This window comes from Gymnodraco acuticeps, unplaced genomic scaffold (genome assembly GCF_902827175.1).
Source record: "Gymnodraco acuticeps unplaced genomic scaffold, fGymAcu1.1, whole genome shotgun sequence".
Taxonomy (NCBI): domain Eukaryota; kingdom Metazoa; phylum Chordata; class Actinopteri; order Perciformes; family Bathydraconidae; genus Gymnodraco; species Gymnodraco acuticeps.
In genome coordinates, this window is record NW_022992290.1 from 573,991 (window position 1) to 588,366 (window position 14,376).

Here is a 14,376-nt window from a genome sequence, read left to right on the forward strand (position 1 = left end):
TTCAAAAACGGTTTCCGACGCCTCTGACCATTCACTTTGAATGGGGTGACGTCACTTTTCGCCGAACTGCATTGTGGGAAGCAGAGCGGAGCTTTCCTGGCTGCAAAAGTTGAGCAATGTTCAACTTTTGAAGCTTCTGAAGCTTTCGGTGGAAGCGTCAGCCAATCAAATCATATGCCAGTACAAGCTCTAGCCAATCAAACCGCTGCTTGTGTGTCAGGGGCGGGAGATTCATGTGATTGGTTGTTGGTCGAGCTTCAGACACGCCCAGCTCCAAGCTTTTTTTGAAGCTGGAGTGTGGACGGGCCGTTAGAGCCAGTATTTTTGTGAAAAAGGCCAATTATTTTCACCTCATGATGACCTCTGTAGTCAAGGGACTAGAGCAGTGCTTCTCAAAGTGCCAACAATGGTCAACCCCACTAGGGCTGCACAATTAATCAGATTTCTTTCAAAATCGCAATTTGCACCTGCCCAATAGCCAAGATTTTGTCAATGCAACACATGGGAAAAAATAGTGGTGTTTCTTTGACGCTCTAGCCTACTAATAGTAGATCACAGACTGGAAATAAATCTTGCTTTAAAAAAACATCACACCCTCATATATGGCGAATCCTATCGCAAATTAAATATCTGTCAAATAATCTCAATTAGTGATTTTTTCCACTAGATCGAAGTGAATGATATTGTGATATATGATTTTCTTTATATCGTCCAGCCCTATTCTGAACAATCTAAAATCAACCAGTTATATGATCAGACCGTGGGCTCAGAAAGGAAATAAAGCGATCATTGCTCCCCAGGTTACAGCAGCTCGCCACCCAGAGGAGTGTGAACTCTCCAATCTTCTGTGAGTCTGGACTCCTTGCAGCTCAGCAGCAACACAGCAGCAGCTCGCCTTAATTCACCATCCATCACCTTCACATGGAGGGCCTCATTACAAAGCTCTACAGTGCCGGCTGTATTGGTCCGCCAGAAAGAAAAAAGCTTACACCACCTTCTCAATCACTGTTTCACTGTGTGCAGCAGTTTGTACCACTGAGTCCAAACCCTTAACCTTTACAATATTACTTCAAGGGTTTTATTGTTACTCCGAAAACTCCAAAGTGCAGCAGTTTGTAAGGTGAATGTTCTAGTGGTGACAATTGATTACACATATGTAATTGTGGTGATTAGAATAATAATCTGTAATAAATCATGATTGAAATAGCATTTTGGGGGATTGCTAAAACAAATACACGTGGAGAAAGAAATACATTGCAAACGGGTAAGAGAAATCTGAGGGTCTTTTCGTTTCTTCTACCATCTCATCTTAGTTTTGAGGATTTCTGAATTGTCGGCATGTCTGACAATATTCAGATACTTAGCTAAAGCATCGACAAAGCCGCTTTTCTGCTGTCATTCCCCTCTGTATAATGTGCGCTACCCATTAGCTCATATGGTAGTATATATATGCTGTCATTCCCCTCTGTATAATGTGCGCTACCCATTAGCTCATATGGTAGTATATATATGCTGTCATTCCCCTCTGTATAATGTGCGCTACCCATTAGCTCATATGGTAGTATTCATATTGTGATCCCCGTCTGTATAATGTGCGCTACCCATTAGCTCATATGGTAGTATATATATGCTGTCATTCCCCTCTGTATAATGTGCACTACCCAGGGCATATTCTCTCTGTCGCTATCATAGTGCGAACACTCTCCATTCCTAAAGTGGAGACCATGTCCTTTTCTGACTCCTGTGCAACTTCAAGAAACTGGCTACATTTGTACTTAAAAGCTAATGAGTGCAGAACATGTATAACAGCTATGTCTGTATCAGGGTTTCCGCTAGGATCTTTTCTCGCCGGTCAAATGTCCGGACAGAATTTATTTTACCGGACAAATTTGAAACTTACTGTTATCATGTTTCAATAATAATAATAAGAATGGTGTAGCAGAGTTTCCGTTAGCAGGTAATCACCGGACTAGGACTGGATATGCTCAGTTAATGGGAGTCATTTTTATATTGCTTCAGTTTATAATCGTAACAAACAACATAATTATTACATTCAAACAAACTACTTGTAGTAGATGAAGTACATTATTCAAAAGTTTACATTAACTTTGAATAATAACACGGGAGAAACTGATCCTCTCTTTTCCTCTCTCCCTCCCTCTCTCTCCTGACAGCCGGTCAGTTCGCTAAACAGAGGCGGGGCTTCAGGTGATTATGCAGCAGCTGATCTGATCTCTCGCGTCCGGTTACACTTCACTCGCGTTTATCGATCAGATCCAGCTCTCCTGATCGGCCTTTATAGAGAGCACAGATCAAACTATTAAGAGTGAATATCGGCCGATAATGATCGGCGGCCAATCGATCGGAGCATCGGACATTTTGACCGGCAGGTTTTGAATTTACCAGTTTTTATTACATTTTACCAGCTAAAAACCGGTAATTACCGGCTAACGGAAACCCTGGTCTGTATACTGATGTCTAGTGGTCTCCAGTCAATGCACAACATGTAGCTTGTGCTGATTTCTGAGCTTTCTTTGCTTTTTCACAGCAAAGAAATCCATGGTCAACATCTGTACTTGAATTACGGGAGGAAGATGGGGTCAAACTTGGTAATGTGTTACAAAGCGTTAACATTCACACTCTGAAAACACCAGTGTGTGGCAGGTTTGTACAGTGAATATTATCTCACAATTACTGTCTTTCTTGAACAGATGACTGCTTTCTTAAGTGGATTTATGTAAACGCGTGTCTACACTTAGCTGATAACGTCAACACGACTACTCCAATGTATTCTGACTCACAACAGCTATCACTTTCAGAGCAGTCGTCAATTTCTCCGAATGCTGCTCTGCTGCTCCGGAACAAGCCTCTTCAAATGTAAATTGAAAAAGCAATTCATTACCTCATGTCACAGCACGCCTGCACACTTACTCCAAATGCACGCAGATACATGTTTTAAAGCCAAATTCTTCATTATATATATTTTCCTTTTATAGAATATGTGTCACGTTCAGTTTAGAAGAAACTATGTGGACAGTTCTCTGTCATACCTGAGAGGTTGCTTAAATGAATGCATGATGCAAGTATATATGCACTCATTTTGGTATCCATTTGTATCTGAAAAGTTGGAATAAAGGAAGAAATGAATGAGGGGAAGATTATATGTAGATTGAAAGGGCTCCAAAGACCAATCTCACACACTCATTCTGCTGCTTTTAACCTCAAAACTGACTGTTTGAACAAGGAGGAAATTGAGTAGCTGGAGAATGTTGAAAAACCCTGGTTATGACTTTTTCCTTTAAAAGGAAGGCATTCATGTGAGAAAACAAGCGTCAAGTTGTGATTTTTTTCTACCGAACTAGTAAGTGTGACAGTCACGTTACCTTTAAGAAATTGAAATGCTGCTCCAGATCCTCATCTTTGAAGCCTGTCCCGATCTGGAAAGAGATAAGACACGCATACATATAAATTCCCTGATGGTGACACACACACACACACACACACACAGCACACACACACACAACACACACACACACACACACACACACACACACACACACACACACACAACACACAACACACACACACACACACACACACACACACACACACATCACACACACACACACCACAACACACACACACACACACACAACACACACACACACACACACACACACACACACACACACACACACACACACACACACACACACACACACACACACACACACACACACACACACAGGGAGAAAAGAGGAAGGTGTATCGTGCAAATAAAGCATTTTTCCAGCACATAGATGAATTCTAAAAGGTGTGTTCTGAACCTGAAGCTTTATGTTCTTCCGGCTGCCGTTTCATTCGACTGTGGCACCTTTACGTGTTCGGTTTCAAATCTCTTGCTGGGCAGAGTCCTAAGCTAACTGTGGCGCGATTCTCACATTTTGGGATGTGTTCGAAATGTTTTTTCGCTGTAGTGCTGGGTAATTCACTTTAACATATGAACTGCTGTTAGCAACAAGTCTTTGTTATCCAGCTTAGGCTTAACTGTTGACATTTAAAGGATGGGCGATGTGGTCACAAGCTTCTATCCAGATATAGGTCATCATTGTATATCTCATAACGATATATTTGTATTAATATACCATTTTAGTTTTAATGTTATTCAATAAATGACTACTCTATATAAGAACCCACATGGTTAAGCCTATTCTGGTATTTCTGTTCGAGTCAAGTGAAATTGTAGTGAAAAATAATGCATATGTCCAACAACGATGTGTCAAAACGATCAGATTTGATGGAACATTTTAGTATATTCCCAGGGTATAAGCAGGAACCCTGAAGTCAGATGTAATACCTTTTAAGACCTTTTTTAAGACCCTTCCCATACATTTTAAGACCTCATCGCCACTTGGAGTTCTAACCGGTTACCTTGGCGACACACTTCACCTCACATTGACTATATACAGTATTGATTGTCCTTCCTCCTTATCTTCCAACCATTTGGACGCAAACTTGCATTTCCCCATAACGATGTTGTTTAACAACCGGCGTAAACGGACCTTTGCACGCTATCAAGCAGTGAGCGTGCGATGTCCTGTTCAGATGACGTCAAATCCAACGGGATGCCATCAATAAACTACACAGAATCACACTACACACCTACGCAATGATTACATTCAGGCAGACTGTAGAATACAACCTCTTTGGACCATTTATATACTTATTGAAAACAAGATACAAAATGTAAAACCTTGGAAAATGCCGTTTAATACTTTAAAGTAGCTTAATTTTCGCTAAATTGATTTATCAACTTTTAATACTTTTTAAGACCCCGCGGACCCTGACTCCAGATGTGCTTCATTTAGATGTGATAATACCATATCTCGGCATATGGCTTTATCAACAGGGATGTTGATGTGGATGTTTATTTGATTGTGCCCCAGGGAAATGCAATGGGTCTCCAATAAAATGCGTTTCTCTGACAAATTCTTGAGGGTATAACTTGTGTGTAATGTTAGATGGTTAGATGTGATGGTGGGTTTAATGTTTCCTTTTAGATTTTAATGCGTCAGAGACAGGGGCGGACTGGGACTAAAAAAATCTGCCCGGGAATCTCGACCGGCCCACTTCGGTACCGCCGGCCCACTTCGGTACTGCTAGCCCACGTCGGTACCGCTAGTTAATACTGCTAGTAAATTGTCGACGGGGGGGACGGACGGACGGACGGACGGACGGGGTGCTAGTGACTTAGCCGTCCGGTCCACATCGTCCGACCGGCCCACTTCAGTACCGGCCCATCGGGATTCGTCCCGAACCCTGGACGAGTACCTATCAATATCACGATATAATAAACTGTTCTATTGAATCAGCCCTACAGACATTGCACATAAAGCAGAGTCTCTCAAACAGGTTTGTGCTTCTTGATTTTTCCTCTTTGAAAGAAACAATCACACGAGGCTGTTGCTCCGAGTTATTCCCGCCCGAAGGCAGCGATCTGTGAGGTTTGTTCTGAGGCTTCACACCGGGCTCAGCGGAGACGTACCCATTTACTGAGATTGCTGTTGACACAATAGCCAATACTCATGCTGGGATAACGTGGCATAAAAATATCAGTCTTGATGTACATGGGAGATATTAAAACACGGGAAATAGCAATAAGACATTCATTACGTTGAGCTGTGGTGAATAAGATTGAATCTGATGTTTCGGCCCTTCCACTGTCTTTAATAAAGTAGGATGTCAGTACCAATAACAGACAAATATCCAATGAGGGAGCCACTTGGAATTTATGTGATTTGTATTACACCAGGGATCCCCAAACAAACTGAATTCAACAGTCACCTGTATAAAGTGGAGTGTCAAACATAACCGACTGTAACCTAATTGGCTTTTTCGTTTTATTACAACTTATTTCCTCTGAGTTTGAGTGAACTTCAGAGCTGCAGTATTGCTGCTCCTGGATCTGCTGAGGACTCGCTCAAGGACGTTTCACCTACACATATAGCCAAGATTACTTTTGGGAAATGGAAATGCGTTGGGCTCTGAGCTATAGTGGAGCCTCTCAAACTGAAGGTTTCTGAAGTTTATCGTGTCAAGGACAACGAGATTATTGCTTTTGGTTTAATGTCTGACATTGAGAAGTGAGAGGAAAAAGTAGCAGGGACTGTGGGCTCCATGTGTTAAGAACATAAACTGACTTTAGCTCTTGTTTTTGAAGACTGTGGGCCTATGTGTACTTTAAATATAAACAAAATGCTGAGAATGGAGAATGTGATGCACCAATAAGACTTTAATAAAAGCACAACTGCCAAGATATCAAGAAAACGTAAATGAGATTAGATCGGGATGCCAGTCGGGACACCTCACAGACGAAAATGTGACTTTATCTTAATGTGGAAAAGATTGAAGCTGAAATCGTGAATAACGGCGCTAATAAAAGCTGATGTTATTGGATGCACCGGGTTATAATGACTGACAGGTACTCTTATTGTGTAGCTCAGTCAGCATTTGTTTAAAGTTGAAATTATGACAATGTAGAAAACTAGAGCTAGCAGCTATCCAAGCAAAAATAAGAATAATATGAAAATCAATAACAGACAATTCTTCTGACACTTTCCACATCTTTCTGCAGCACCTATCCTCACTTATCCAGGGCGGTCACCTGAACTGTGAAAACATCTCCAATCAGATTTTATTTATAGGAGAAGTAGAGCAAACGGAAGAGAAACCCCACCACCGAGTGAAGCACTAACTCGGTAATCTAACGGGCGCTTTAGCCTTCATCGGCTCCAGTGGAAGTGCTCGGAGGCCGGCGGCGCACGCTGCGGTCTAACAGCCAGCTCCCAGGTGTGAACGTGTGTAAGTACATGAAAGTGAGGCGGGCGGCGCTGGGAGTGTGTTCACGCTGCTCACTAAATCCCATTTCCATGGATAAAGACATAAAAGTTACAGACGGGAAAGAAAAAATAGAGATGGGAGCTTTTTGCAAGACGGGGAAGAGACAGAATTGATGCTCTGTGGGGAAGTCAGATTATTCACGCTCTTATTATATAAAGTACACACCTTCAGGCAAATGCACACAAGTGGTCACGCATGCTCAAATACACGCTTACAACCTATCCTAAGATGCACCTAGTCACGCCTTCACACACAGATGTTGCTCAGGCTCAGATTTGAAGAGTGAAAGAACAAGACGACAAATAAAAACACCCTGCAGTCATCATGTCGCGTCCATCTTTTCTTTGGGCAACTGTAGAAATAATATATATTTAAATTAGGGCTGTCAAACGATTACAAATGTAATCAGATTAATCACAGCTTGAAAATGTATTAATCAGATTAATCACCATTCGAACTATGTCCAAAATATGCCATTTCTTTATGTATATTGTTGGGAATGGAAAGATAAATGAAAGAAGGCGGATATATCCATTTAACAGACAGTATGTTTATTGTAACATTGTTCTGTGTGTCGAAATGAAAGACAGCCCACACACCTATCAATCATCAAACCGTGGGGTCTTATTTCATTACGTGTTGATTTCTATCAACACGTAATGTTGCATCGATGTATATAGAGATGTACTACAGCAAAAGTATTCTCCGTTGGGACTTCCTGCAACAACACAACGCCGTTATCTTGATTCTGATTGGCCAGAAGACATTATCAAAGATGTTCTATTGAGAAGACGATCACTACGTGACAAAAGTTTTCAAAACCGTTTCTAGTCTTCGGTATTTCCAGACAAGTGGCTACTGAAATCAATCTGACTAACTGAAGACTTTTCTTTTTGTCGCTGCTTTTAATTGAACTATTCATATCTTAGACTGCACTGTAACTTTTATCCATGTACTTTTTCTTTTAATGTTTATTTTATTAGCTTTTCTTTTTAATGACTGATTTTAAATGCCATTTTCTTAATCTCTTTCATTTTTGTAAAGCACTTTGAATAGCCTTGTGTTGAAAAGTGCTATATAAATAAACTTGCCTTGCCTTGCTGTCTGTGCAATTTACTCCGCGCGAGTTGGCAGACTTTATTTAGCTTACTTTAACATCATTTTTCATGGTGGGGCTAAGCCATTTCTTGGTATGGGTGTAGCCTACCCCAGCCATACCCTGGCGCTGCCACTGGTGGGATGTATGGGGCGAGCCATTCTGCACATGCGTTAAATGCGTTACATTTTAACGCAATTAATTAAAAAAAATGTATTACCGCCGTTAACGCGATAATTTTGACAGCATTAATATTATACGGTCATGGTTTGCAAGCTATGTTAGTTTGTCCATCCTTCAGTTTGATTAAATAAGACCTTTGTACCATGACTGTCTGTTTGCAACGTTTTATTGAGCATAGGGTTTTGTAACGTGATTGTGAAAGGTCTAAAGGTATAGTGTGTAAACCAAAAAGAGGTGAATCAAATGTGTGTGATTCTTCTCATCGTTGGACATGTACTCTTGACTAACTTGATGCAAGGTAATCTGTTCCTTATACAGCAAGATAACATTTAAACTCAACCACATGTGTTTTAATGTTTCCTTTGTGTTATTCTTTATTCTATTCCTGAGTGTTAAGATTTCGGATCCACGACAATACTCTATCCCAAATTGCTCCTGTAGCCATGTCTACCGCATTGATGTGTGTGTAAGTGGTTTTGGATAAAAGCATCAGCTAAATGTGATGACACACACACACCTTGCACACAGACTGAAACTCCTCGTTCTCCTCATCGTAGCAGGCCAGCAGGAAGCCCCCATAGGCGCCCGCCCTCTTGCCTTTTCCCAGGTAGGCGCCGATCACACACAGATCCATCGTGTCCCCCACCCCGTCCAGGTAGTCCTTCTTCAGCTGGGGGAGAGAGAGGGTCAGATATTACTGTGTGGTTCATGAGCACATCGTGCAAATAGGGCTTAGTGGCAGCTGAAAAAAAACAGGATTTGTTCCGAGTCTTAAGAGGTACATCTCTTCCGTGCATAAATGAAATGCCAGCAGCACAATTAACTGTCATTTATAAACAATTGGAACTGTCAGGCGTCTCAACTGCTGCTTATAAATGTTGACAAGCTAATGGTCTTGAAAATGTTCCCAGAAATATGAAATTGGTTTGTGTTTGAAAGTGCAATGATTGTTACAAACAAGAACAAAAGGTAGACTTTATACGTTGTGTGCTGCACCAGTGGTGAACCGTGTCCATCACAACTGGACCTTCTGTAGACACACCCGCGGCCCCCTCCCACGGATGTGATAACGCTTCACGCCGAATATAAACCTGTCTCCCACTTGACAATTTAGTTCTAATTAAACTCTTTATGCAAGCCATATTTTCAGTTGGAAGCAGGTTGGAAGGCATCACTTTGGTGTATGTTTTCTTACGAGATGTTCCCTCCTTTGGCGTTCGTCAATTATGCCATCATTTTGTTTTGCTAGATTTGGTTGAGCGACAAGTAGGCATGAAGGGTAAAGCATTGCCCTCAAAACCAATGAAAAAACCAGTGGCGAACCGTGGCTATCACAACTGGACCTTCTGTAGACACCCCCCCCCCCCCGCCGCGGCATTATAATGTCCGTCTTTTCACTGAATTGTCGTCTTGAAAAGGGTACTCACAACAATTCCGCAACAACTTCCTCTTCACCTGTTGCACTTGTCATTTCAACGTTAAAAACAATAAAACGGCATGAATTGCTTCGTCGCATTCATCTAGATCCTCTGTCTCGAGCCAGTTAACTAGCGGGCCTTCTAGAATAGAATACCCTGGAACCGAGGGGAACTCTGAAAGAACACGCCCATTGGCTACAAATCAATATATGATTGGTTGATCAAGCTGTCAGTCCAAACGTACGCTCTCATTCAGTGCAACGGCCAGGGCATCCTATCAAGGATGTAGAATACCTGGTTGAAGGATATTCTACCCAGAGACCCAGAACAAGATCTGATTGGTTGCTTTCTTTTCTACTGAAATGCGTAGAGCATGGTCCGAGAAGGACAAACAAATCAACGTAACACTGTAATATTACAGATCAACAACACAGATATGATTCTCATTTAATTTATATAATTACATCGATTTTTTGTTGGTTTTATCTGAGTGTTCCAGGGTATTCTCTGAATACCTTGAAGGCCCTGACGGTTCGCCTCTGATAGGCACAGAGAAGTAGATGAAGGCCTTTGTATGGTCAGTGATGCAAACATTGGAGCTCACTCGTATCACTTTGTGTCATAACTCCTTTTATATAAAAAAACATGTGATGTCAAGTTTATGTGTTACTATTATGTCACACGCACCTTGAGCCAGTTGTGAGAGCGCTTAGCGATTTCATAGGTAGCATCCTTCTCCAGAGTCTTCACCATTAGACCCTCGCAGGAGTCTACACACACACACACACACACACATTAGTACACCAAAACACAATCCTAGTTGTGCAGAAAGGAAATTAACAGATTATCTTTGAGATATATGGAAGGTCTTTGTCTCCCTCTGAGACGCACACACACAAGCACGTACACACAGGAAGTGAGGACACAAAGAGAAGTAGGCAAAGTCACTGGCATATATAACACACACACATATGCATGTTTTAAAATACAGGAAAACCCAATTACACAACTCACAGGTTTGGTCTCTGTTGCAAAACACACACAGACACACTGAGGCAAACACACAACAATGCAACCAACAAAGAGACAACAGGCAGGGAAATAAGTAAACAACTACAAATGCACACACACACACACACACACACACACACACAAACAACTCGTAGAGAATTTACACATGAAAGCAGCAGGCAAGGCCACAAATGAAATGAAACCTGCACCAAAAACACCCACAAATAAAAAGCTTTAATACACACAGGGATAGTGGGAAGTAAGACAAATAAGAAAGTGTGTCCATATCTAACACACAATCATGAACACACACACCTCGGACAGACTGCTCCAGGAACTCTGCGATGGAGTCGGTGTTGTCGGAGTCGATGTATCGGGCGAACACAAACTCTCCCTCCACCTCCGAGAAGCTTTCCCTCAGCAAAGCCCGACGCCGACCCAGCGGCTGCCGCACCAGGGACTACACACACACCGAGAGAGAGAGAGAGAGAGAGAGAGAGAGAGAGAGAGAGAAACAGACACATTACAAATGGCAAAACTGTTTATCATTACAACCATTTCCTCTTCATAGCTCGGAGCCTTGCAATGACTAGGATGAAATGCCATCTCAACTAGCTTCCCACACACACGCGCACACACACACACACACACACACAGACTCAGAGTATACTCACAGATACAGTCACGGCAGAATTGGACACATTTTAAAACACCCACTCACAAACAAGTCTCAAACCAGCAGAAAACACAGAGATCACGAAGGTTCCAACCACCTACGGGAGGTTTGGGGGTATTTTGAAAATGTGCACATAACAAATAAATATATATGACAGTTATGGAAACAAAATCCACTAATTAACACTTGGCCAAATGGAAAAGCACCTACATGTCTACAAGAAACTCTTTACTGCACTCTTTTTGCATTTCAAACTGCATTAATAGGTTTCTGGAAACGAGTCACACAGGTAATATAATAAGTCAAAACACAGCCATCAAATACAGAGCTGTTTGGTCTCTTCTAACTCCTGAGGGAAATGTTGCTAGTTGCTCAATGCTAGCTCACTATGAAAAGCCTTAACGCTGGAAAATAGGAGTGTTGTATCCACAATGACACACTTAATAAATAATAAATGTGGAATAGATATTGACAAGTGTGGTTATCTGTGTGTTTCCTTAATGCTAAGGTGGTTTCTGTTTACCTACACGGACACTATCCCCAATTGTTTCTTTTAGCCTTCAAACTGACTGCTCTGGTCTGGAAACTGGATAAATAAAAGTACCAAGGACGTGACCTTGGAGTCCTCAGCGGTGGAGGAAGTCCTGCTAGCAGCGTCTAATGGTTGCACTGAGGGTTCAGGAGGGAAACATAAAGTGCTCTTCCACTTGGCCAATAACCCTATCAGCAGTGGCAAAAGGCTGCAGTGCACAGGGAATGTGACACTGAAAATGTGAAGGAAAGAGAGATAATCAATCAAAAATATATAAATAAATGACTGAAAAAGGGCAACAGCCAAAAAAAGTATGTGCATACAGAGACAGAGTAATTTGGTACATTTACATAAACGCCACATTTAGGTGGGAGGCATCAATGAAATGGCAAAAAGTTAAGAATAGCTTGTGATTTCTTTAATGTTGTAGTTGTGTTGTTGCCATTTACAGAGCACTGGCTGACATGTGTTGATTTGCATTTTATTCACATGGAGAATCTGCCTAGAAATGTGTATTATTTGGTTGAAATCAGGCACAATGTCAATCTCACACCCATTCACAATTACCACACACACACACACACATGCAGACTCTGAGACAGTGAAAGGCAGACACACACACACTCCGACACACTCGGCTGGAATTACAATGAGCGTTACAATCATTATCTAGTTACGGCCTCCAGTAGCACCATCATTGGCATTCAGGGACGCCGTCTGCATCTCAGCGGGGTGACGAGCATGCAGGCACGTTCACACACAATGACAGCACAGAAAAGACAACAGGAGCTATTTTGTGTGTGTGTGCGTGTGCGTGTGCGTGTGCGTGTGCGTGTGCGTGTGTGTGTGTGTGTATTTCCCTCATCAGGGTCTTACCTCTCCATTGAGATAGAGGAGGTCAAAGGCGTACACACACACTTGCACTTTGATCTCCGAAGCGTCCACGTCCTGCAGGGAGGCATTACAGAAACACACATTTTATTATTTTCCCCTTGACGGAAATATGCAAATAGACCCTTTTTATTCACAAATCGCTATCTCCAATCTTGGGACTTGTTACAAAGCGCGCTTTGATTTCTCCTCAGTTCATCTTGAAAGCTAAGCACCTGTTCACAGCCTTACACCTCCTTGTGTTCACCTCTCTCTTCCAGCGCAGCACTTCCTGCCTTCACTCTCACCTCTCCTCATCCCGTTTCTTAAACACTTATTTATCTAGTCGCCAGAAGCAAAATGCTAACGTTATGCTATAAAGGAACGACAGCAGGGTCGCTGCTTCAACGTCACGCCAACTTAAGATCCATATTCAAAACTACAGATTGTAAATGGTAGAAGTTGAAGTGTTTGTTTGAACAGTTTGCCGGAGGCAGGTACTTGCTTTCAAGCAGAACAGGGCAAACTAACTTAGGAGTGTTTACGTGTTCGGCGTAATGACGTACAACGGCCTGGACAACTCCTGTAGTCCTATTCAGCCACTTGTGAACAACCATCGTTTCTCAGACACGTAAACTCTTCAAGAATCACCAGCGGGGTCACTGCTGATGGATTTAATGTCGTAGAACAAAACGTGATCTGTCTCTTCAATTTGTGTCAAACACAGACCTTATCTGGAGCTATTTTCCAAAACCCTATGGAGAAATTGCATTTTATCGAAGGAACCGGACGTGGTAAAAATGCTAACATACTTCCGGGTCCGCGTCACTGCGGTTCTCTATTTCACCACTTCGGGGTCCCTTGTATCGAAGTCAACGTGTTTTTTGGGAGCGTGTTTGTAGTTAGAAGCCTGAAATAAGGCCTATGGTTAAAACAAGCTGAAGAGATGTTCACATTTTGTTCTCAGACATAAATGTCAGTCAATACCACACTGGTGAATGTCCTCTGCTTCTATGTGTCATACGAACAGGTAGGGCTGCTCAATTAAATCATATTTTAATCGCAATTACGGCTTGCAACGATTACGAAAACAACGTAATCGAAATAAAACTATTATTATTACTTTATTTTTTCAAATTACATATTTTTGTATTGGTTTTTCAGTTGAGTTATATTTAAAGTTCAGAGTTATCAACTGTTCAAAAAAGCATCTCCAATAAATGGATGTTTTCAAAGTAAATCGTTTTTAATAATCGTGATATCAATTATTGACCCAAATAATCGAGATTATGATTTTTGCCATAATCGAGCAGCCCTACAAACAACTTGACACTAGTGTAAATTTCGTCAGCTATTTTTTTTATTTAGTTTTAGTCTTAGTCCTGTGTTACATTTCCTTTTTAGTTTTAGTCATATTTAGTCACCTTCATCCTGTTTTTATTTAGTCAAGTTGTAGTCGACTAAAAGTCTGAGCATTTTAGTCTTACTTCAGTCAAAGAAAACTAATTATTTGAGTCTACTTTTTGTCAATAAAAACTGTTGAGTCTTTTTTAGTCATCAGATTATATAGAACATTTCAGTCAAACTAGTCTAGCCAAAACCAATCATTTGTCATTTTAGTATATATAAATAAATAAGATTATATCTTGTCCTTATTTGATGAAAAACAGGTTGAATGATTAAGAAGCTT

General features: G+C 41.4%; 1 protein-coding gene across 1 annotated transcript in view; it reads right to left on the reverse strand.

Moving 5' to 3' along the window:
- Positions 1 to 12,764, reverse strand: part of lig1 (ligase I, DNA, ATP-dependent) — a gene marked incomplete at its 5' end in the record, with an annotated part of 28,151 nt that extends 15,387 nt beyond the window's left edge. Inside the window, 5 exon segments of the mRNA XM_034207902.1 lie at positions 3,384 to 3,437; positions 8,697 to 8,849; positions 10,285 to 10,367; positions 10,924 to 11,068; positions 12,693 to 12,764. Of these exon segments, the coding sequence (XP_034063793.1) occupies positions 3,384 to 3,437; positions 8,697 to 8,849; positions 10,285 to 10,367; positions 10,924 to 11,068; positions 12,693 to 12,764 (507 nt within the window).
- Between the last annotated feature and the right edge of the window lie 1,612 nt (positions 12,765 to 14,376).